This window comes from Caretta caretta, chromosome 5 (assembly GCF_965140235.1).
Source record: "Caretta caretta isolate rCarCar2 chromosome 5, rCarCar1.hap1, whole genome shotgun sequence".
Taxonomy (NCBI): Eukaryota; Metazoa; Chordata; order Testudines; family Cheloniidae; genus Caretta; species Caretta caretta.
The window spans coordinates 73,997,353-74,023,637 of NC_134210.1; the positions used below are offsets into that span (position 1 = coordinate 73,997,353).

General features: G+C 43.2%; 1 protein-coding gene across 2 annotated transcripts in view; it reads right to left on the minus strand.

The window, feature by feature from the left end:
- TRIM36 (tripartite motif containing 36) overlaps positions 1-17,481 on the minus strand; it is a 52,994-nt gene extending 35,513 nt beyond the window's left edge. For both annotated transcript variants that reach the window (XM_048850976.2, XM_075128612.1), the window contains exon 1: positions 17,195-17,481. In XM_048850976.2, coding sequence (XP_048706933.1) covers positions 17,195-17,257 — 63 coding nt within the window. In that variant the 5' untranslated portion in view covers positions 17,258-17,481. The remainder of the gene's footprint in view (positions 1-17,194) is intronic.
- Positions 17,482-26,285: the final 8,804 nt, after the last annotated feature.

The window sequence follows — 26,285 nt, forward strand, 5'->3', positions numbered from 1 at the left end:
ATACTTCCTTTTGTTTGTTTTAAGCCTGCCACCTATTAATTTCATGTGGTGACTCCTAGTTCTTGTGTTATGAGAAGGAGTAAATAACACTTCCTAATTTACTTTCTCCACCCCAGTCATGATTTTATAGATCTCGATCATATCCCCCCTTAGTCGTCTCTTTTTCCAAGCTGAAAAGTCCCAGTCTTATTAATCTCTCCTCACATGGCAGCTGTTCCATACCCCTAATCATTTTTGTTGCCTTTTTCTGAACCTTTTCCAATTCCAATAGATCTTTTTTGAGATGAGGCGACCACATCTGCACGCAGTAGTCAAGGTGTGGGCGTACCAGGAATTTATATAGCAGCAATACATTTTCGGTCTTATTATCTATCCCTTTCTTAAGGATTCCCAACATGCTGTTCGCTCTTTTGACTGCCGCTGCACATTGAGTGGATGATTTCAGAGAACTATCCACAATGACTCCAAGATCTCTCTCGAGTGGTAACAGCTAATTTATATTTATAATTGGGATTTTATACATATAGTTGGGATTATGTTTTCCAATGTGCATTACTTTGCATTTATCAACGCTGAATTTCATCTGCCATATTGTTGCCCAGTCACCCAGTTTTGTGACATCCTTTTGTAGCTCTTCACAGTCTGCTTTGGACTTAACTATCTTGAGTAGTTTTGGATCATCTGCAAATTTTACCACCTCACTGTTTACCCCTTTTTCCAGATCTTTTATGAATACGTTGAATAGGACAGGTCCCAGTACAGACCCCTGAAGGACACCACTATTTACCTCTCTCCATTCTGAAAACTGACCATTTATTCCTACCCTTTGTTTCCGACCTTTTAACCAGTTACCACTCCATGAGAGGACCTTCCCTCTTATCCCATGACAGCTTATTTTGCTTAAGAGCCTTTCAGATAAATAGCTGAAAAACCCAGAGGTTTGCGTGTGTCTCACCTTCTCCTTTTCCAACGTGCTTCCATTTGAAAATATGCATCCTCTCCACCCATATCCAGGACAAAAAAAAAAAAATTAAATCCCTACATAATATGGATTAGCATCTTTAGATATTGGGGGAGGGACAGAAACAATACCATCTGTGGTCATGTACAGTTAAGCTTGTGGAAAAAAAAACGCACTAGCTAGGAAATTCAAAGTTAAGACATACAATGTCCTTAATTCACACAATGGAAAGAGGTTTAGCTAATTAAACAGATTGAGTTATGGCCTGAGTTTCAATGGTAAAAGGCTGTCAAGTTTGATAAGCCCTACATTTGACCTACATGTTACATACACACAAAAACACAAAGTAAAGTGAGTTTAAAAGAATGTAATCAAGATAGTCGGGTATGTTTTTTCCCAAAAATTCTTTAATGATGTAACTAATGCCACTTGAGATGATTCATTAATACCAAAAAAATTTAAAGAGTAATTTGCTTTTCATCATTTTTTACTTTACGGAGCTTAAGCAGTGAAATTTGACTGGTAAATTGCATTTGCTGGAAATGGTGAACACAGCGGTGATCTTTTTGCATTTTCAGCGTTGCAAAGCAATGTTTACATTCAAAACAGAGGGAAATGGTTTATTTATTTATTTATTTAAAAGACCCATACAGCCATTTTATTTCAAGTTCACTTTGTAAGCCACCCTCCTAACAAAATCCAGAATGTTGTTCTTAAAGCTACTGACATTAACACTGTCACTAATTTTTATATGCTTTTTTAACTGGAAAATGTCAGTTGGCCAAATCTCATGTAGCCCTGTAGCACAGACAAGGAAGGAAAAACAGGTTAGTGAGGAAATGTTTTATTGTCAAGCTTCCAAGAGGCTAATAAACCATGAATTAAGACTTAATTTGGAAATTTACGAATAACTGCATTATCCTTTCAATTTAAGAATTCCTTGACTCTATAGGCTTGCTCCATCAGAGCTTTGAAAGAATTAGTCTTTGAAAGCATCACCCAGTTTTGTCTACACTAGCACGAGTACCTATTGCTAACAACAGACATGACTGAATTGTTGCTGAAAACGGTTCAACTATCAGCTGCAGCCAACAACAAAACCTGTTCAGCACTGCCATCATCTCTGAAATAGTACTGAACAGGGTTTGGCCTTGGCAACACTTGCACTTACAACATGGTCCATTCTAGTTCACAGGTGCCCCTTGCCAACACCTGTTACCAACAACGGTTAATTTTGCTTGCGTAGGTAAGGCTATACCCCTACCTCCTGATTGCATTGTAGTGCCAACGATTGTTATTGTCACGATTTTGTGAGTGACTATTTGTTCAATCCTATAATACATCATTAAGGTATTAACTTGTTTGTGTGCTTGTTTACTTTGACTTCAGAGTACTTTGAGAGCAGGATTTTAATTAGCCGGTTCTCCCCAGCCTATTAAGACACTGCATGGATGAAAGGTCGGAGAGGCCTGGGCTCCAATTAGTAGGTCTGGAAAGGAGAAGCACATGTTCTCCCTTTAACCCCTCCAGACACCTAATTTACTATCTTTTTGACATCCCTTGACTCCAGAACTACTGCATTATCAGGGCAGTTTCCACTGCACCATTTTTGTTCATATTGCTGCATCACTGAGAAGGAAAAGGAAGGGGCAAGGGAAGGGAAGGGAAGGGCCAGGCCATTAAATAAATTAGTCAGAGTAGGTGGCTTCATTAGTTGTCTCTGCAGAAAGGCCAACCAAAAACTGGAAAGCTATCCTAATGGGAGTCCCTGGGGCTTGGGAGTCCCTATGCAGTATAGAGTTAGCTACACTGGCCCCTCAGCACAGGAGGTATAGCCAGAGTGCCTTGTATTCCCATGATGCTTGACTGGCAGAACAATTAAACTGAAATACATTTTATGATCCATTATCCTCACTCTTCCCTCCCATGTCCTTAATCTGTATTTGTTAACTTGTTCACTAATTCACAATAGGTTTCCCAGGCATTGGTCTGCACTGGCTTTCAGGTAAGATATAAGGTACTAGTTTTAAGTAAACTAAAGTATTTAGCTACGTTGTTTTTCATTTGTATTGTGATAATGCCTAAAGACCTCAGTCCATGACTAGGCACTTTACACGCAACAGGGCAGATGGTCCCTGCCCCAGAGAGCTTAGAACAGTTCGTGACTTGGCTACTAGAGACACACCTCTCCCTCTGTGCAATACTATGGCATTTGCAATCAGGATGGATGTGATAGAGTTTGAGCTCAGAGTTCGCTGGTTAAAAACAAGGAGGCTAGTGGCAAAGTGTTCTCTGCAAATTGTCAATTCTGCTGATTACATCCGTAGGTCCAAAAAAGTTGAGCTTCAGAATATACAGCAAGGCTCATTTGTTTTCCTGGACTTTTCCTAAATGTAGGGGTTTCAGGATGCAAGTTAACCTAGCAAGGAAGGTTATTTAGAGTGGCTTTGCTAAAGGTGCTATTTTTAGTCTGGGAGATATAACTGGTTTGGGGAGTATGAGCTAGTATTCTAGGTATTTATCCTTCGGTTGTGTTACTCTGAAGAGTGGACAAGTGCTTTGTAAAATAAGGACAGAAGAATGAATAAGGTTTTGCTATAACATACACACACAAATATATTTAGATAAATATCATTATTTGGTTGTTAAGAGGAAAGGGAATCACTGTTCTAGAGAATGTTTGCTTAGTCTATTATTATACATACACAGCCATTGTCACATGAAGGCTGTAACTAGCTTCCCATAATAACTCAAAGTTTAACCATGCAATTTCTTTCATCCTCTCTCATTTTTTTCTTCAAAATAGAGCCATTGTGCCTGCAAATTGTTATAGATGGTATTCTTAATTTAGAATTGATTAATATATATTTTAATTTCCAAGCTCTTTCCAGGTGACTTTATGAACTCCACAAGGAATAGCGGCACCCACAAAGCACAGGTGCAGTGCTTAGGTCTTTATTTCTAGTTTATCAGAGTCTAAAACACCCAGCCAAAGTTCAGAGGGCCTTCACAATAGCTATGTTTTGTAGAAACAACCGAACCAAACTAAACATAATCCTAGATAGTTTTTTATATTAACATTTCCCCACTCCATTCCATCCCAATTGTGGCTACCAAAGTCATTTCTTTTGCTCCTTACTTCGACCTTCTCATCCACCTACCTTTGAGTTACTTCACTGCCTCCCACAGCAATGCACCATGAGAGTCAAATACTTGTCCTTGCTGCCAAGCCCCTACATTGGGCAGCTTCTCCCTTCAAAGTTGTTTCCATGCTGTCCCTAACACTTAGAACACGCCCAAAGTCCATTTGCCAAGCCACCTCACCGACTACATTCAATGCGATGGAGACTATGGCTAATGAGATGGAGGACAGACAATCTTAAAAAATTAACCATCAAAACGGCTCAAGTGTTGTGGAGTCATCCTCCTCTTCCTCACTTTATGACCCTCACTAGTTGTATCATGCTGAATTCAGTTTACAGGCTCTTCAGGACAGGGATCTTGTTTTTATGAGGCACTGCAAAATTAAAATAAATTTAAAGGCAACAATGAATTTCTGATTAATACATGCAGCCAACCACCAAAACCATCAGTTTCATCCTTTACCCACAATTGCCACCTTCTGAAATACAAGGTGGAAAAATGTGAGATCTACAGAATGAGAGGTCTGGAGTGCACATAAAACTTAGATAAACATAGCTACACTACTCAGGGGTGTGAAAAATCCACATGCCCGCGTGGTGTAGTTAGGCCAACTTAACCCCTGGTGTAGATGCAGGTAAGCCGGTGGAAAAATACTTCCATTGCTTGGGGACGTGGTGTTCCTACAGCAGTGAAAAAACCGCTTTCATCGTTGTAGGTTTCATCTACACTAGGAGGTTATGCTGGGAGTTATGCTGTCATAGTTTTGGCACCATATTGTAGACATGGCCGGGAAAGGTTTTAATTTCTATGGCTCTCTCAGTGTATTAAACCATTTATAGGCTCTAAACTCTCCTTGGGTCTGGCCACTCAATCTCTAGGAGCAAAGATGTGCTACAGGACCTGAACCCTATTTGGTCTTACAAACTCTGCTAGGCCAGTTTATAAATTTTCTCAGCTGAACTGCACAGGTTCAAGGTTACATTCTTAACTGGTGCAGATACAGCACCAGGGAACCAGCACAGTTTGGGACTCTACTTCCCAAAGTCCCAGGATGTTATGATCCTCTTCAACTGTGGGGAAAGGAATGCAGCTGGTATCAGGGCTTAATTTGTGCCAGGGATGAGAGCCAGCATCTTTAGGCTTGGCAGTTCATAGCCCCAGCACCTCTGGGTTTGCTGCATCCGTTATGAATGTAAAAAAATTGCTTGAACCCCAGCACTTAATTTTGTTTGAGCCCAGGCATCTCTTTCATTACAAATTAATCACTGGCTCATATGCTTCTACTACTCTGAAGAGTAAAGAGAAGTTCAGCACATCTTTTCTGCTCCAAACCTGTAGCATAGAATCATAGAATATCAGGGTTGGAAGGGACCCCAGAAGGTCATCTAGTCCAACCCCCTGCTCGAAGCAGGACCAATTCCCAGTTAAATCATCCCAGCCAGGGCTTTGTCAAGCCTGACCTTAAAAACCTCTAAGGAAGGAGATTCTACCACCTCCCTAGGTAACGCATTCCAGTGTTTCACCACCCTCTTAGTGAAAAAGTTTTTCCTAATATCCAATCTAAACCTCCCCCACTGCAACTTGAGACCATTACTCCTCGTTCTGTCATCTGCTACCATTGAGAGCAGTCTAGAGCCATCCTCTTTGGAACCCCCTTTCAGGTAGTTGAAAGCAGCTATCAAATCCCCCCTCATTCTTCTCTTCTGCAGACTAAACAATCCCAGCTCCCTCAGCCTCTCCTCATAAGTCATGTGTTCTAGACCCCTAATCATTTTTGTTGCCCTTCGCTGGACTCTCTCCAATTTTTCCACATCCTTCTTGTAGTGTGGGGCCCAAAACTGGACACAGTACTCCACATGAGGCCTCACCAATGTCGAATAGAGGGGAACGATCACGTCCCTCGATCTGCTCGCTATGCCCCTACTTATACATCCCAAAATGCCATTGGCCTTCTTGGCAACAAGGGCACACTGCTGACTCATATCCAGCTTCTCATCCACTGTCACCCCTAGGTCCTTTTCCGCAGAACTGCTGCCTAGCCATTCGGCCCCTAGTCTGTAGCGGTGCGTTGGATTCTTCCATCCTAAGTGCAGGACCCTGCACTTATCCTTATTGAACCTCATCAGATTTCTTTTGGCCCAATCCTCCAATTTGTCTAGGTCCTTCTGTATCCTATCCCTCCCCTCCAGCGTATCTACCACTCCTCCCAGTTTAGTATCATCCGCAAATTTGCGGAGAGTGCAATCTACACCATCCTCCAGATCATTTATGAAGATATTGAACAAAACCGGCCCCAGGACCGACCCCTGGGGCACTCCACTTGACACCGGCTGCCAACTAGACATGGAGCCATTGATCACTACCCGTTGAGCCCGACAATCTAGCCAGCTTTCTACCCACCTTATAGTGCATTCATCCAGCCCATACTTCCTTAACTTGCTGACAAGAATACTGTGGGAGACCGTGTCAAAAGCTTTGCTAAAGTCAAGAAACAATACATCTACTGCTTTCCCTTCATCCACAGAACCAGTAATCTCATCATAAAAGGCGATTAGATTAGTCAGGCATGACCTTCCCTTGGTGAATCCATGCTGGCTGTTCCTGATCACTTTCCCCTCATGCAAGTGCTTCAGGATTGATTCTTTGAGGACCTGCTCCATGATTTTTCCAGGGACTGAGGTGAGGCTGACTGGCCTGTAGTTCCCAGGATCCTCCTTCTTCCCTTTTTTAAAGATTGGCACTACATTAGCCTTTTTCCAGTTATCCAGGACTTCCCCCGTTCGCCACGAGTTTTCAAAGATAAAGCATCCTGCTTCACATCAAGGGCAACCCAGGGAACAGCAGCAGCTGCCCCGCTTTGCTGTGCCAAGTGATCCAGGGAGCAGTAGAATACAACAGGTCCGATGGACAAGAGCTTCAGATCTGCTGGGGCTGCTGCTTCTCTACACATCACCTGGAGCTTGATGTGCTCACTTGCCAAACAAATGTAAGAGACATTGTGAAAACGCAGCCACTTTTAATTCTAAGAAAACATCCAAACCAAAATACACTTCATTAAGGCAGAATTCGATCTGCCAAGAAGTAATGACACTTATATCATTGTAGTTATTTTAAAAGCATTTTGAAGTCTGGGAAATTCATAACTAAGGTTTAACAAGCAACTTTAATCCTGACCTCATAAAACCAGACATAAAACGTGCATAAATCACCAAACAACAGATACCCACTGATTGGATTATCAGTGCTTTTCTATTCCCACTACCTCATCCTTGTTTTGTCTTCCCTTGTCACATCATGTCCTTAGCTCCTGTAAGCTCTTCAGAACAGGACAAAAATCCATCTGGGAAGTGACTAATGCACCTTCGGGTGCTGTTTAAAAATAATATAACTTCTTCTAAAATAAAGCACCAACCCTCATCACATACAGGCCACCAACTCAAACACTCACCCACTGATAGCAAGAAACATCTGAAGTCTGATAATACATATACACACACACACAAAACAGTAACTCCTGTTGAATTCAAGTAAGTCAATATGTTTACACAGGATTTTGGAACAAGCCTCCCAGACTGAGTCAACAAACTTGGGCTAGCAGGGCTGGACTACGCTCTAAAAATAGCTGTTTAAGAGAGCGCTTTTAAGTTGTGATTCCGCCTGAAGCTTGGGCTATATGGCTGCTAATAAACCCTATTATACTTCCTCTTGTCAATTCCTCACACAGCTCAGTTTTTGTACCACTGTACAGAGCCATAACTATATCTTCTCCTAAAATTAAGCAGGAACTGCACCATAAAATAGTTGTCAATGTACATACAGACACTATTCAGGAATGGATCATAGACAGGACTACAGAGACAGAGTTTAGATTATTTGAAGAGCCTGAATTATGAGTTTCCTGGTGTCCAAATGCCTTTTAAAATACTGTTTAAAAGTGATCATGTTCTAATAAGGTTTTTGGTTGTTTTTTTAAAGTATTCTTTATTGTACAGTGTTTTATCTAGAACCAATATTTTTAAAGCTGCTTGTTATGAATCACAGGCTCTCTGGAGAGCCAGATATAAGAAAGAAAAAAAGTGGAGTAAAAGGAGTGAAGAAAAGAACTTGGGGAATTGACCAAAAAGTGTTATATATGTTGTGCCCCTTATATTAACAACAAAAATCTACAGTTAAAAATAGTCATGGATAAGCTAAAATATCACATTTTTCATTGATTTATAGTCTCCTCTTATAGAACCAGGCAAGAAAACATTAACTGGAACAGGGTCAGCGCTAAACACTATTTCCAGAGCTGCACAGATGTTAGTTATGCCATTACACAAATATATTTTTTACATTACTCAGTGTTAAACATTTACGTCACTGCCGTGAGAGAACCGGCACCATGTGAACTCCAAGAGCCGTTCCAAATAAGAACAAAAAGCCTGATCTATAAAATGGGAGACAATTTTGTGAATGGGCAGAGGAGGAGATTTGTTTTTTATTAAATATTTTCACATACCGCTGTTGCTAAGTGGTATTTCATATAATGGACAGTAACAAAAAGGAGATTTGATATATCATTAGCATATTACGTTTACTGAAGATGAGACAGGTGACAGCGAGGAAGGATGGTGTTGTGGTTAAGACATTGAGCCGGGACTCAAGAGATCTGGAGGAAGATCAACCATTTCCCCTCTGCCACAGTTCTGCTGTAAAATGAGGAGACTGCTTAGCCTCCCGACCTTACAGACATATCGTGAGGTACTCAGAGATTGTGATGATTACCATAGAAAAGCCTGTAAATCAAGAGGTCAGAGGATGCAGGAAAAGGTACCAATCTTACATTCTTCATGAATCCCAACTCCCCATGTAAGTCAAGTGGGAGTTGGGGTGTATAAGGAATGCAGAATGACTTTTTGTGAAATTAGCCATCAAATTCTAGGTTGACACTCAACCCTATGCTACCCACTGAAGTACATGTTGCATAGATGTAATGGGACAATTTGGCACCAGTTACCAGCACAGAACAATCATTTGTGGAGGAGGGGATAGAAATGAAATCCTTACAGGCAGTGATTTCCCTACTCCTCCCTCACCCCAGTTTTGTGAACTAGTTACATGCCAATTTAGTGACTGATTGGAAATTTGAATTGAAATTGAAGCATTAATACACACTTTAAAAGCATATACAGTGTCTGATAAAATATATGTATATGAAAAAGTGTATTAGATTTGAAAAGTATGAACATAGACTAGCTTCCTTATACAGCTGTTGTTTTTTATGACAGTGTCAATGCATTCATTTCAGTGATGTTGGCCAACCTAATAATTTCAAATTATGATTTGTAAGCAAAGTCTAAATGAGCTCTCCCTGACAGCTAGTGATGAGCTGGGGGGAAAAGGCTTCAGGACCAGATTGTATTTACATTCACACCTAATTTACCTAGGTATCCAGCAAACAGAGCTGTGTTGCCAAAGTGATAGATTTTGTCTGGGGTTGGGTTACAAATCACTTGAATGCAGGGAGGTAATGAAATTTTGTTATTCTTATTGTATGAGTAAAGGGCAGAAGAACTGTACTTAGCCTGTGTTGATTGAGGGCATCAAGAGAGGGTGGGGACAGGTGTTTTGCTTGATGGTCTACCTGAGTCACAAGTACTATTTGACCTGCCCCTCTCCACTGTTTAAAGACAAAGCTGATTAGGCTCCATAGATAATCTTTTGTTTTGTTAAGTGACCACTACGGCTAAAATCACTGATAATCAGATCTAAGTGCTTAGACCTGCCCTGGGACAGTGTTTCTGTGGAAGAGACGGCCCAGGCTGCACTAGCAGTGAGGTTCCCCCACTGAGAGCTCAGCTGAAATCACTGAGCGCTAGGTGGAACCTCAAGAGACCAACTTGCAGAGGTCACAGTGGCAGGTGGCAGCAGAAGGTGACGGTGCAGGACCATTGGCAACAGAGCAATGGAGTGAACAGTGCCACAACGAACAACAGTGGCCAGAATGAACAGTGAGCAGCTGGAGGAATGAGCAAGGTGCCTTCTTGCCCCAAACCTGGGAGGTGTACTCACATGAAAGCACCTCTGAATTCTGAGTCTCCACTGACCAAGGACAACACCGGTGAGTGGGGTGTGGTGGAGGGAAAAGTGAGGGGCATGTTAAATAAATATTTGTTTGTTGGACTAAATTTTAGTGACTTTGCTCCAGAATGCTAGATTTGTGACTGGGAATGGAAACTTTATATAAATAGGTTTCCTAGTAGGCCAAGGTTTTTAAAATGCATTATTTGCCAAGGTTGTTATCTCACATTGTTGCTATCTCGAGATGCCATTATGTTGGGGAATTTCTGAACTAAACGTTTTTATTATTATAATTAATTTTTACATAAGAATGGTCGTACTGGGTCAGACCAATGGTCCATATAGCTCAGTATTCTGTCTTCTAACAGTGGTCAAGGCCAGGTGCTTCAGAGGGAATGAACAGAACAGGTAATCATCAAGTGATCCATCCCCTGTTGCCCATTCCCAGCTTCTGGCAAACAGGCTACGGACACTCAGAGCATGGTATTGCATCCCTCCCCATCCTGGCTCATAGCCACTGATGGACCTATTTTCCAGATATTTATCTAGTTATTTTTTTTAATCCTGTTGTAGTTTTGGTCTTTACAACATCCCCTGGCAAAGAGTTCCACGGGTTGACTTTATGTTGTGTGAAGTACTTCCTTTTGTTTTTTTAAAACCTGTTGCCTATTAATTTCATTGGGTGACTGCTAGTTCTTGTGTTATGTGAAGGATTAAATAACATTTCCTTATTCACTTTCTTCACACCAGTCAAGATTTTATAGACCTCTATCATATCCCCCCTTAGTCGTCTCTTTTTTAAGCTGAAAATTCCCTGTCATTTTAATCTCTCCTCCTGTTTCATACCCCTAATCATTTTAGTTGCCCATCTCTGTACCTTTTCCAATTAATATATATATTTTTTGTGATAGGATCACCAGATCTGCATACAGTATTCAAGGTGTGCATGTACCATGGATTTATATAGAGGCTCTATGATATTTTCTGTCTTATTATCTAACCCTTTCTTAATGATTCCCAACATTCTGTTTGCTTGGTTGATTGCCACTGCACATTGAGTGGATATTGTCAGAGAACCATCCACAATGACTCCAACATCTCTTTCTTGAGTGTTAACAGTTAATTAAGACCCCATCATTTTGTATGTATAGTTGAGATTCTGTTTTCCAATGTGCATAACTTTGCATTTATCAACATTGAATTTCATCGGCCATTTTGTTGCCCAGTCACCCAGTTTTGGGACATCCTTTTGTAGCCCTTCACAGTCTGCTTTGGACTTAACTATCTTGAATAGTATTGTATAATCTGCACATTTTGCCACCTCACTCTTTACCCCTTTTTCCAGATCATTTATGAATATGCTGAACAGTAATGGTCCCAGTATCGACCCCTCAAGGATACCACTATTTATCTCTCTCTATTCTGAAAACTGATAATTTATTCCTACCCTTTGTTTCCCATCTTTTAACCAGTTACTGATCCATGAGAGGACTTCCTTCTTATCCCATGATGGCTTACTTTTCAAAAGTCAATTTAAATTAAATACATTTTTTTAAATGTATATTTTTTAGAAATCTAGACCTGTTATGTGTTTTGGTGTATTTTATATTATCCTTATGTTAAATTTGCATTATCCTAACAAAACATTTAATTTATTCATATCTCTTTAAAATGTTGCAGAGATTTGTGAAAATGAAAAGACAAAAAACAATACAACAATTTTTCCACTCAAAGGCCTCAAAAACTAACCAAGGTGAAGAACACATCATGAACCAAGAATATAGCAACATGTCATCTGAAGTTCAAGTGGCGTATCTACATCCGACCAGCCCGAAGCACAAATACATCTACCTACTGAAGAAACAGTGTCTCCAAAACCTAAAGGCAGTTCCCGATGTTTGTCGGTCAAAGTGTTCCCATTCATTGAAGTTACAAAAGATGGCTCCTGGTGCACCTCTTGCAAAAAAGCTTACGAAGAAGGAAAGCTTCCCAATGCTATAACTGGTAAAAGTGGAGGAGCTTGGTTTGTCAGACCGATCAGCAAAGCCAATGCTGACAAGCTACATGAAAAGGCAGCAAAACACCAGGCCTCTGGAGTGCATCAACATGCAGAAAGTCTTATAAGCCCACTTTCAAAGGCCATTTTAGAAGTACTTAATGATGCTGGTAAGAATGTTGGAAACACAACACAGTTCATGCGAACAGACATGGCTGTGGCATCATACTTTCTAGTTAAGCAAGAGATACCACACACTGCAAACTGGAGGCCAATGTTAAGTGCATTGTCACTTGTTCATCCTGTAGCTGAACACTGGTTCCGAACAAGACCAGCAAATGCTCACTATCTTTCTGCAAGAAACTCAACTGATTGGCTAGAAGCATGCGGTGAAACAGTGGAAAAACTCAACAGTTGAAAAAGTGAAGAACTCTCTCACCACATTCAAAAAATTTTGTATATGGCTGATGATGCCTATTTGCATCGGTGCATTCAAGTCATTGTGTACATTATCTTGATGTCAGTGGTAGGACAGTAGATGCACTTCTAGATGTTCAAGTTATAGAAGACACATTGGCTGCATCTGTGACAACCCACATCTTAGAAGAGTTAAGTGTTTGTCAGTTGGACCCCAAATAGTTGGCTGCTTGTGCATTTGATGGAGCTGCAAACTTCTCTGGAATTCATGGTGGAGTACAAGCTTTGCTCAGAGAAAAGTGTAACCCTAGTCTCTCCTAATCACACTGCAGAGGCCATCTACTCCAATTAGCACTAGTATGAGCTGCAGAATCTTCAAAAGACATTTAAAAAGCTATAAATTTAATGTCTTCATTATAGTCTTTTTTTCAGCAAGAGTCCAAAAAGACTGACTATCTTGGAAAATATAGAAGATACACTGGGACTGAAGTTCATATTAGTCCAAACTGGAAAAACCTTCTGGCTTTCTCATGAGCGATCCTTGGCTATGGTCTTAAAATTACCTCAGCTGTTATTACTGGCTTTGGAAAGTATCTAACAAGATGGGATGGATCTAAGTATTGAGGCTGGTGGATTACTTTTGCTACTACATTCAGAGAAGACTATTGCCATTCTCACTCTCGTAAGTCTACTCTTGAAACCACTTGGGTCATTAAACAATGCCATCCGGGCATCTGCTAAAACAGTAGTAGATCTTTGTCCAGCAATAGAAGTGACATTTAGGTCAGAGAGCTATCCGTTGAAAAAGTACTGGAAGAAGCAAAGACTTCAGTCCAGAAGTTGACTAATGAAGGCATTTATATTGAATCCTTAAGTGAAGAGGACAAGAAGTGTTTGTTAAGACAACTGAAAAAGTACACAGACTTGATTCTTAAAAATCTGCAACAGTGACTTCTAGATCCTACTCCACCTCTATGTAGCTTTTACAAATACCCATCCTATAAAACACCGACAGTTGAGTGGAGTGAGGCACTACCAGCAATGGGGCTGCCATGTGCTCAGGACAGAATAGAGAATTTGAACACAGAGTGGAATATCATACGACGAATGAATGAAGATTTGACTTCAACTTCTTCTTTATCATCATTACTAGTGGCTTGACCTGATCTTTGTGCTATGTTTCCTGGGATGAAAGAAGTAGGAATTCATCTGTTGCTACTCCCAGTCACAACAGCTACAGTTGAGCATTCTTTTTCATCATTGAATAGAATTGTGTGTAAGAAGTCACCTTCTGCCTGATCATGTGAGTGAACTAATGAGCATATCAATTGAAGGAATGGAAGTACCGGACACACGAGAAGCCACTGAAGATGAACCCATTGCATTCAAGAAGCTCATTAAAAGAGTTGTGCAAAAATACAACAAGAAACCAAGAAGGATGTAGACGTAGTGCTTCATAGAAGGCTTGAGTAGCCAACTTTAATTTGTGTGATGATTTTAAAACAGGAGTTAAATCTAATAAAATGGTCATGAAACATTTTTCAGTGTTTACTATGGTGCCATACAGCCCACCTTCACCCTCAGTCTCACCCCTCATCAGCCCTGACGCCCCTCCCACCCCCAAATTTCAATTCCTGGGGAAACCACTGCTTACAGGACAGTTCAAGGGTAGGAGGTGATTCCTTCCCTTGGAAACAATTATTATGCACATCATTTAGAGCAATCTGATCCATGACAGGCAAACATTTGTCTTTAGAATTATTTTTTTGAGCCATAGAGCACCAGGCACAAATCCCCCTTAGCTGGGCTTATAGTACTGGCCAGAGAAACAGAAAACTGTACCAGAGGCAAGGAAATTTCCCTCACCCCAAACATTTATAATTACAGCTATCATTTTCAAATTACAGTTGCTTATAAAGAGAAGTGGAGAGAAAAAAAATAATGCCATGAAGATAACTGAAACAAAACCACTTTTGAGTATGTACAAAGAGTCGATCACTCCTTAAGAATAGAAAGAGGAAGAGTGCCCAAAATCATCCCCTCCAGAGATTGAAACGCACCCAGTACTTTGGATAAACTATCACAAAATATGGCATAGCAAAATGGGAAAGCAAGTCAGACGTGATGATAATGCAAGGATTGCTCAGTCAATCACATACATGTATTTTTGTTTCGTAAAATTTTAGAAGATGCAGACACTGCCATTTCCCCCAAGCCATATCTGCAAGTCCTGAATCATTTCCTGCTGCATGGCTATCTTTCCACTACAGCATTACTACACCAATTGTGGCCTTAAAAAAAAAAAAATCCCCATTTAAAAAAAGCATTGCCACTGTCAGCATCTACATTATCTCACACATAGCCACAATTTGGCACAGGCAGATAGAATTCAAGAAGTCCAACTCCCAGCCCCCTGCTCCCCGCTATAATCATTACACAGACTTTTCTTCCAGAGATCTTTAACAACCTTTTGCTTCAGAGAAGAATTCACCAATTTTAGTGCCCCTTCCCCCAAAGGGTTGAAATGAGAACATCCCTGACAATTCTATGATTCTATGAATTCCACATTCATTTTTTATTCTGTCAGGATTACACACTGCACACACTGCAGTAAGGGAACGATGCAGCAGCAAGCTAATGTCAGAATTTTGACGAGTCCAGATAAAAGCCTAAGGCTCTGTGTACACTTAAAACATTGCAGCTGTGCCACTCTAGTGCTTCAGGGCAGACGCTTCCTAGGCCCAGGGGAGGGGCTGTGCCATTGGCACAAGTAATCCACTTCCCTGAGAGGCAGAAGCTAGGTCAATGGAAGAATTCAACCTGTTGCTGTCTACATGGGGATTTAGGTTGGTTTAACAATCTGCCCAGTGGTGTGGATTTTTCACACCCCTGAGCATGTAGCTGGGTCAATCAGATCTCAGAGACCAAATAATTTAGTGTGTTACTAATGACCTAGGCCCCAATCTTGAAAAGGCTTATCCACGTTTAACTGTAAGCATGTGAGTGCCCTCACAGGCCATGTCTACATGAGGGGGAAAGTGTTTTTAAGGCACGCTAAACTCTTAGCATAGACAAGGCAAGTTGCGGTTTTCACACATTAGCTAGGTGAGGTGCAGACTAGTGCAGAGCCTAGGGTTTACCCACACCCAGCCAGCCTATTAAAAGGACAGCTTACCTGCTCCACACTAGAATTAGAACATTAAAAACAGACCTTTCCCCCTAGTGTAGACATGGCCATTGAGTTCAATGGGACTAGTCACATGTTTCAAAAGTTAAGGATGTATGTACATCTTTTCAGTCCTACTGCATCATCAGTAGAATAAATCAGTAATGAGGCGACAGGATAGATCAGCCTTTTGAGCTTGCTGGGGTTTGAAAGATCCGGAATGCGTGACACTGATCTCCTGTGAAATCAAGTGTCCACCTGCCTCCTGCGCCCTCAAGGCGGTGGGCTGGCCGGCATCTCTCTGCCACTGTGACAGCTACTGTAACTCCCATTTAGCTCCCGGGGACTAGCTCCTCCCCTGCTCCCGACGCGTGGCTCGCAGACCTCCCAGTCCTGGGGGAGCCGGGGCGGATCAACCGCAGTTTCAACAGCGCGGCCTCGGTTTCAAAAGAAAGTCAGCCCGGGGATCCCCCCTCACCTGGCTCAGCCGGGGGGCACTAGCGCCCACCCTCCCGCTAGGGAGAGCTGCTGAGCGGGCGGGGAAGCCCTCGTTCGCGGAGTTAGCTCGCAGCGGCCGCAGGCCTGTTCACACCCCGGCGCTCTCAGCCCGGTTCTGGATTCCAAGGGCGAGCGGCCGAGCTCGGAGCGGGAGCGGCGGAGCAGACGGAAAGCGCGGCTGGGGCGGACCCTGCCCCAGGCAGCAGCTGGCCGGGCGGCGCCAGGCGCTCACCCGCACAAAGCAATGGCACGGCTGCATTTCATCGTCCGCGGCAACCGCCTGGCTCATACCACTGAGCTGCTCGATAGGTGTAAGCAATTCCGGAGTCAAGTTTGGACGGCAGCCCTGGAGGGGTCTTTTCTCCTCCTTCGCCCCCCAGTAAGGCGCCACCATGCAGCGCCCACAGAAAGCGTGGGGAAGAAAAAAAGGCATCCCGATCGCGGGAACTCTTAGTGAGCGTAAGCCTTGTTGCCTGGTGTGACTGCCCATTAAGAGGGTTTCACATTGTCCACGGGCTTTGAGGAGAACTCGGACCATTGCCCGAGGGACTGCGTTTCATCCCATCAGTTTCACGCTTGAGTCGCGATCTGGTTGTGCTCGGACAGCTCGTTCGTTCCACTGAAGCCCCCCCCGTAAATCAGTCGCTCGAGTTTGATCTAATCCAGGCTTTAGCAACAACTCAGCCGGTGAAGCGTTTTGAATGCAAATAATCCTACCCCGCACCTTGTGCTTTGCATGCTCAGCGAGCGAAGGCAAACGATGAGTCTAAACCCAGCCCTGCCTACAGGTCCTGACTTTGCACCTTCAAATCTATTTGCCATCCCCAGTGGAGCTGTAATGGGGAATCAGCCGCCTCCCCCACACGCTGTGCCTTCCCAGGGTCTCACAGCAGGGGAATTAACTAAGATAGTCTTCCGAGGGGTCGTGGCCGGGGCCCATTTTCCTTACCTTGCCTTTCTCTATCAACTTCATTATGTAGGCAAACTCACTCCCTGCATCTGACTCACACATGCTTAGTAATGCATGCAAACAAATAAAAACGAGGACGCAAACTCCTAAAGGCAAACGGGTTTCGACAGCATTGACTTTCGCCGCTGATCTTGGCCGGAGTTTTGCCAAAGAGAGAAACCGCCCTGCGCGCTATCAAGGAATAAAGAAAGGAGGGAGCTGCGCTCTCTTCATTGATTCTATTTGCGCAGCGGTCCAGGAGAAGATGAGCTAACGGGGAAAACGTGAGAGGCTGCCTGATGTGAAAATGTCATTAGATGAACTCTATCTCGGGACATGCAAGCTCCGCCTACAGAGACTGACTGTTTTCTCTCCCGCCTTTCCCCCCGCCCCACGGGGTATTTCTCATCAGCTGGGAACAACAAAACTCCAAGCCCGTCAATTTCCAGAGGGTAACTTGAATAAATGTGTCTAATCTCGTCTTCAGATCTGGTTTATTCAAGCAGCCTTTTGATTCGTTTGGAACTTTCCGAACGTCTTCCAAGCCTTGTCCCCGAGAACAATCAGCCTATGTTTAGGTTAACAAACAAAAGAAAGGAACGATACACAGCAAAGCAAATGAAGCAGGCCAGGGCATCCGGAAAGTAGGTCCAGCAAATACGAGGACATCGCTGGAAATCAGCCTATTAGGCCTGTATAATGAATGAAGCTAGGTTTGTATTCATCGTTTACATCAAGTGTAGTATTGCTGGGAAAACTGGGAGAGGTTAATTTTTAAAAAACGTAATAGACTATGGGATTTTATAAACTCAAGTGAAGTTACATGCAAGAGCAGACTGAAGATTTCAAAGATATTCCTGAACTGTTTATTTTTAAATGGCACTGTCAGGTTAAAAATCAATTAATTACCTGTATTACATTGGGTAATTAGAACTGAGGGTTTTTAAATGGGATTTATTTTTTACATTAATACTGTTTCTCTACTTTTAGCATTTAATTCACCTTGGACAAGGAAAATAAACTAACGCCCTCAGCTTTCAAAGACATGCACCTGTTTAACTTTACACACTCTAAGCAGTCTCACCAAAGTCACAGGACTTCAGAGTGCATAAATTTAAGTATGTGAATAAGTTCTTGCAGGATCAGGGCCTAAAGCATACCTTAAGCTGTGTTTAGATATTAAAGTGTGAGGCAGCTTTGAAAACCCTTTGGCCCCAGTGCTGCAATTAGATCTACCAGAATGAACCTTGCTCCCTGGTGAACTACACACAAGCACAGGGGATCACCTGCATCAATCTGATTACAGAATCAAGGCCTAAGAGGTTGTTTACACAGAGAAATTGACAAGAATGATTACTGTGGAATAAACTATTCTGTAATAGCTATTCCACAGTAACTCCTTGGGTGTTTCTATGTGGACACTCATTCCATAATAAAAGTAATTTTATTCCAGATTAGTTAGTGCACTCATAAAGCCCACTAATTCTTTGGGAATAAAGTGATTTTTAGTCTGGAATAGAGTATGCACATGGGGGACTATTCTGGGAGGATCAATTTCCCCATGTAGACAACTCCTGAAGGACAATCAGCTTTTCTTTCTGGTTCTTTTGCATTGTAGAACCCTGTTGCAATATGGAAGCTGCAAACTCTGTAATGTTTAAATCTAAACAAAAATATTTCAGTTAAGTTAAAAAGTAGTTAATATAATTTTTTCTATTGATAAGTTTTGCGAAACATTTTTGCCTCCAAGAACAAATATTTGTGACTTTTAAAAAATATCTGATAGTGACATATCTGATAGTGACAGTTTATAATCTCACCTGTCTTTCTTCGCCTGAGAAATTACTGATGTTCTTTCCTAGTTTGTAAGACGGATCCAGGTGTGACTTACGAAGACATAGTATATATTCCTGATGTTTATATGCCTCTTTTCAAAGGGAGTAACTTGACACTAGGTTTAAAGTGGGTCAGTATGTGGGGGTACAAAATAACAGCAGCTCTCCCACAATTCTACCTTGTTTTCCAAAATCTATGCTTTTGGGGGAAAGGAGGGAATGAGGCAGGGGAGGACTTGATTATACCCAAAACTGAATTGGTATAGCATATATGGATGTAATTTATACTAACTGTGTGCATGACCACACTTGTACTGGTGTAAACTATTGTATTTGAGCCATAGGCCCACACAGGGCTCTGCTGAACTAATTGCAGCATACTACAATTTGGGCACAGATCCCAGACTCGTGTCATTTTGGGCAATTTTCATGCCAGTTTATGGGATAGGTCCAGGAGGCTGGAGGAACTGTGGCTGGAGGTGTAAGACTCCCATGATCCTCCCTGCTGTGTCCCAAAATTCAGCTGATGGTTGCACAATTTTCATATTTCTGTCACCGTGGAGGAAGCCCAGCGGGATGCTGCACTCCTGTCCATTACTGAGATGGAAAAGCAGCTCCTGTTGTAACTGAGATCCCACCATGTTGTATTTGTGGCACCTGGGGAGCAGGGGGTGTTTTGAAGTTGCTTGAGACGGATTCTGCAAGGCCTGCTGAAATGTTCACATATGGTAATCCGGCTCATTAGAATTGCATTGGGTGTCTCACTGAGAATATCAGAACATAGGGGATTTCTTCCCTGGCTGACTGAATGTCAGTACATTAGCAAAGAAATAAAAGGAAAGGAGATACATGGCTTGAAACGGCCTTAAAGATCTCCTCCACCTTGTAAAACTCATGATCCAGGGAGCAGGAAGCCAGAAGGGTGACCTTCCATAACTCAAACTGTCACAGGAGCTGCAGTACCTCTGATGGGGGAAGCCCCACTTCACCCTCCCACTGCTAGAGGCAGAACTCTAACCAGCAGCAGAACTATGATGGGGCAGAAAGATCTCCCTATATTCTCCTCACATGAAAGCTCAGAGTGCTAGTCCCCTCAAAGTAGAGGAATTACTTCTGCTCTAGTATTATAGGAATTCCTCCAGTCTGTGCCACTCCAATGATGAGGTGGGGACTGATCCTAGTATAGGTAGTCACAGAGCTTGGGAAATGGAGATTTATGAGCTCTTCTCCTATAAGCAGAACTCTAGAACTCCTCAGTACTGGCCTGCAAGAGTTGGGGGGCGGAGTCAATTCTTCATCCCAAGGCTGATTTTTCTCCTGGGTAATTTAGCTGTGTTGGAAGCCAGCAGCTGTTGTGTTCCGAGGTCTGCAAAAGTCAGAAAGCCTTGGATATTTTCTGCTGAATCAGAGCCAGAGGTAATTGCAATGTCCTGGAAGGACAATGAGGAGTCCGGTGGCACCTTAAAGACTAACAGATTTATTTGAGCATAAGACTAACACGGCTACCCCTCTGATACCTGGAAAGACAGCATTCCTGTCTAAAACAGGTAAGGTGCATGCGTGCCATGTTTTCAGAAGCATCCTCTGTGGCTACATGGGCTATTTCCCAGCAACCTAGTGTTGTCTTGGCTGCTAATGTGTTCAGATTGCTGCACAGCCTCAGTAACTGTAACCAAGTGACAGGTTTCAGAGTAACAGCCGTGTTAGTCTGTATTTGCAAAAAGAAAAGGAGTACTTGTGGCACCTTAGAGACTAACCAATTTATTTGAGCATAAGCTTTTGTGAGCTACAGCTCACTTCATTGGATGCATACTGTGGAAAAACCAAGTGCACATTTAACTGATTAATATCTGTGCATACATCAACATGCCATCAGCTTGGTCTCTCAGAACTTCAAGGTGATTTTTGAGTTAGATTAGCAATGGTTCCTTTCTCTCTTCCTCTCATTTGGAGGGGAATGGGAAATGAGCTGGATTGGTCACTCCTTTCTTCTTGTGCAGCAGCTGGGTAGGCTGTCTGGAAGGTCTGGAAATTTGGCTTCTTTTTTCTCTTTACCCACAGACCCAGACAGGGCTCAGGACACACCAAAAAGAGACGTGGGGGAGCTCTCCATAAAACTTGCGTCACTTGGTTTATTTTACTATGATAAATGATGGAGCAGTCTCATATGTGATTAAACATGGGGGCCAGATCCTCAGCTAATGTAGATTGCTGTAGCTCCAATTTGATTCCAATGGCGCTATGTTGATTTACACCAGCTGAGGATGTGGCCCAAGATAAATAATTTGATGTCCAAATGTTCATTTTCTCAATAATATAATGTGCACAAGCCCACCACGTTGTAATTATAGTTGGGCCAACACAGCCAGGAATTTCAGCAACAACCCAGCTGTCAGTTATATGGAACCTGGCTACACATTTTCTGTTTGTCAAAAGGTGATAGTCAAGGTTCAAGAGCGGAGAAGAGTCTGTAGCATTTTCACCCACTGCTCCAATCTAATTCTCTGCATAACTCCTCCCACCTGGAGGCAATGAACAATCCCTGCACCCATTCCATAGTTAGGAGAGTGAACAATCAGTTGCTAGGGGATACCAAAGAGTAATGGCAAAAAGAAAAGGAGGACTTGTGGCACCGTAGAGACTAACAAATGTATTTGAGCATAAGCTTTCATGAGAGCTGTAGCTCACGAAAGCTTATGCTCAAATACATTTGTTAGTCTCTAAGGTGCCACAAGTCCTCCTTTTCTTTTTGCGAATACAGACTAACATGGCTGCTACTCTGAAACCTGTCAAAGAGTAATGTAATGTCAATCTCCCCTTCCATCAAGATTTGGATTGCTACAACTGTCTTGGCCCCAAGGCATAGAAATAATGAGGTTGCTCCCAACCCAGATATCCCAATGATACCACAGATAGGCCTATATTTTGCCCTTATAGAAGGGGAAAGAGTGATTGGAAAATTTTGCTATTACAAAGCTGCAGAAAACCCAACAGAATCTCCTTCAGGGAATATGTCTGCACAGGCAAGGTGCAGAGCCCCAGGGGCTTTTGGGAATCAGCTCCCAAAGCCCACAGCATTTGGAGTATTCATGTAGTCAGCCAGCAATTATGTTGCCATCTTCTCCCCCTCTACTAAGGTAAGCAGGAGCCAGTGGCGATTTAATGCTAGTAAATCTGATATTTTTTTGAGAGGAGCACACTGCAGAGAGCAGTTGGCTCCACATTTCCTTCCTCTCCAATCTTATATCCCTCCCGCCTCCAACCCCCCAAGATCACAGGGAGGAGGGCATAATAAGTAGCCAACACTTCCTTCTCTTGACTGGTTTAAGGGCCTATTCGCTCACCTTTGCTCCCTTCCACACCAAAAGGAGCTCTTTGGCCCTTGTATACCACCGAGCCCATCCAGCCCCTCTGCGGTGCAAACACTGCACTGTTATCAGATACCCTTTAGAATGTATCTGTTCAGAGGCTGTATTTTCCGTGTTTTCTGATCCTGTAGTAACATGATCCCAGCTGCTTTCTACAGGTTACTCACGGAAACAATATACCCTTTCTTTCTCAGGAACCAGGCCATGTGGATAAATATCAGGTATGTCTGTTACCAGATAGTGTGTATCAGATGACTCATGAAGCAAATAGCTTGTTATTTGAATATAGGCAGATACTTTCAGCACCTGATGTATTTGTTTTGTGACTGTGGTTTAGGAAGGAACAACATGGGGGAAAGGGAGGAAAGAGCTGTCATCAGTCAATACAGCTGAAAAGCATTTGATACATAATTTAACATGATGCTAGGTATTTTGTTTCTTTGATCTAACTAAGTAGCAAGTACCTTCTTTACAACTCAACAGGGGCAACAGGTTTGTATAATTTTTGGTGGTGCCCAAAATGGGTCCAAGTCCTGCCCCCCACCCACCTAAGGCTCCAGGAGGGAATTTGGGTGCGGAAGGGGGTTTGGGGTGCAGACTCTGGGAGGAAGTTTGGGTGCGGGAGGGGTGTAGACTCTGTGACAGAGTTTGGGTGCTGGGTGCAGGCTCTGGGCTGGGGGTTGGAGTGCAGAGTGTGGGCTCTAAGAGGGAGTTTGGGTGCAGGAGGGGTGCTGGCTCTGGGAGGGAGTTTGCGTGCTGGGTGTGGGCTCTGGGCTGGGACAGGGGGTTAGGGTGCAGGAGGGGGTGTGGGGTGCTGGGTGCGGGAGGGGGGTTGGGTTCTGGGTGCGGGCGCTGGGCTGGGACAGAGGGTTGGGGTGTATGAGGGGGTGTGAGGCACGGGGCTGGGCCAGGGATGAGGAGTTTGGGGTGCAGCAGGCAGGCTGCGCTGGGGTGGGGGGCCAGAGAGGAGGACTTCCCCCAGCCCTCTCCCCACTGGCAGCAGTGAGCTCTGGGGGAGGAGGGGCCCTCCGCAGCCCAACACTTGCGTAAGCCCCCCCAGGCTGCTGCTCAGGAGGTCCAGCCAGGATAAGCCCCCCCCGGAGTCAACTTGGAGTCACCTACCGGGGGAGGGTGGGTGGCTGCCACGCATCTCCTCCCCTCCTCCCTCCACACACAACTCCCTGTCCCTGCAATTCAGTAAGTAGTAGTAAAAACCGTCTCCATGGCAAACTTCCACCTTCTGTTATAGTTCCTTTTCCTAAGCATTACATGGAGTTAAAAACTGAGTATGTTCCTCCCAGGACAGCAAGTTGTTCAAAAGGACACCTGACTGGTAATACAACCATCATTCTGACTCCTGCCATGTCTATGCTATGGGGATTATAGCAGCATAGCTACAGCACTGTAGCTCTGCCGGCATAGCCCCCTAGCGTAGACCTAAACAGAAGAGGCGTGTCCATCACTGTAGGAACTCCACTTCCCTGAGTGACAGTAGCTAGGTTGACAGAAGCATTCTTCCGTTGGCCTAGTTGCATCTACACTAGGGGTTAGGTTGGTATCGCTACAGTGCTCAGGGGGTGTGTGGATTTTCCACATCCCTGAGGGCTGTAGCTATGTTGACGTAAGGTTTTCCAGGTAGATCAAGCTTTAGGATACTAATTTCGTCCTGAGGCAAGCACTGAATAAATGCGGGGCTGTGGAAGATTATAATGTGTCGTGGCTGTGTCCAGTATGATAATCAGACACAGGCAACAAAATGCACCTTTGATCCATTTATTAATGATAAGCACTGGGAAAAGCCAAGGAATTTACAGCTGTTTCCACTTCAGAATACTGAAGACAATAGTTTACAATCTCCTCTTACCAGTTGTTTTCTACAACAAAATACCTACTTCTTACCTTGAACATTTTTCAATTGAGCTGCAATATTTATTCAACTTGATTTCCACAATTGAATGATATTGAAAAAAGTCCCAGGAAATAAGTCAAAATATCAATACAATGAAAACAAAAGGCCTGGTTGGTTAAGGGGATCAGGGAACCGGTTAAATCAAAGGATCGTTAATGGGCTAGAGAGGCTTTCATTTCTAAGTTGCTGGTTCAAACCTGGCCTAGGTTGGTAATGACTGAAAGTTTCTATCAGCTGTCTGAAAAGACTTTGTTCCCAGGCAAGAAGTATCTACCCTTTAAAAACTACCACCATAACTGCCATTTAAGCCTTACCCATGTAGGAAATTGCCTGTGAGTCCTATCTATATTGGGAGATTGACTAGATTCAAGAACTCTCTCTGCACAAGTACAAACCATTTTCAGCACTGATTCAAGGGAGCCAACTGTCTGCAGTAAGTCAGTCTCCTAGGGCTGGATTCACAAAAGGACTTAGGCATCTGCCACATTAGGTGCCTAAATCCCAAATCAGGTCCCGCTGGGAGTTGCCAAACTCCCACTCGCTTGCCCCAATCTCTGTAGGTACCTAAACTTGCTCGACACCTAAACATTTGCAGTAAAATTTCCCTAGGTACCAATGTTTCTGCCTGTGCACACTGCAGCCCCATGCCAAGTGTCCACATGCCTAAGCCCCACAGCAATGCACAAACCTGGGGAAGATAGATGTTCCTCTGCCTAAGTCATTTGTAGAGCCTGTCCTGTAAGCATGCTCAGAGCTACTGATTGGGCCCCTGTAGGTGAGCTTACGCAAAATGGAGGTTGGGAGGGAGAGACAGCCCTCCCTTATAACTTTTCACCCAGTGGTTAGGGTACTCATGTGGGGTGAGGAAAACCCCTGTTCAAATCCCTCCTCTTTGTAAGGGGGAGAAGGGATTTGAACAGGGCTCTATGATCTCTCAGGCGAGTGTCCTAACCACTGAGCTATGGGATAGTCTGATGTGGGGCTGCCTCAGTCTCTCCTGTTGAAGCTGTTCTGCTGTGAATAAATAATGAAAAAATCATTGGCCAGAGAGATTAGAGCACTCACCTGAGAGGTGGGAGACCCAGATCCAGGCTGAGTTATATTGTCAGGGCAGGTCCTGGCCAGATGGCAAGGATATATCTGGTGCTGATTAAACAGAGACTGTCAGTGTCTTAGGTTTTCAGTTCAACCCCTTTCACAAGCACTACATTGACACAAATAGACTCATACAGTAGAATACTGAAAGAGACCAAAAATCTCCCATGCACACCTATTCATATTCAAGTGAGACCAGGATGATGTAAGCAAATCTGTGCAGTCAAATACCCACTTGCGTGCTTCTGCACAATGGAAACATCACTCAGATATTGCAGTTACTCTATCATGCTTATTACCTGTTAAGAACACTCAAATCAGGTGTTTAGAACCTGCTGCTTGCTGGGGTGGAAAAAACACCTTCTAGCCTCTTGCACAACATCATCCTCAGTATACCCAGCACAGCAAACAGCAGGATTTAGCTCCATGGCTCTCTACTGGAGCTGGAGGTCTCTGAAGGCTTTTTCAATGGTGCTCACGTAGTGCTGGATCATCTCATTTCCAGCTGCTAAAAATACTGTGATTTCCTAATATCACCTGCTCTAGCTGTTGTTTATTCCTCGGTGGGAGGGGAGGTGTCCATGAGCCAATCAGATGTGGGGCAGGGCCACCTTATGCAAATGGTTGAGGAGTCAGAACCCCAACCTAATTCCATAGAAACTGACTTGTGAGACCAGTAAGAATTTGTCTTTCAGCTTTTTCATTCTTTTGCTTCATCCCCAGGAACTCTTCCCGTCTGTGGAACTGCCATCCTAATTTTCTTCAAAAGCTTTGTGGGTGATAATCCAGCACCTTTCATTAGCACTTGACACACACAAATTTATGTTACAAATCAACAGTGAACTGCCTCACTTTGTGTGGTGTCATTTAGACCTTGAAATGGC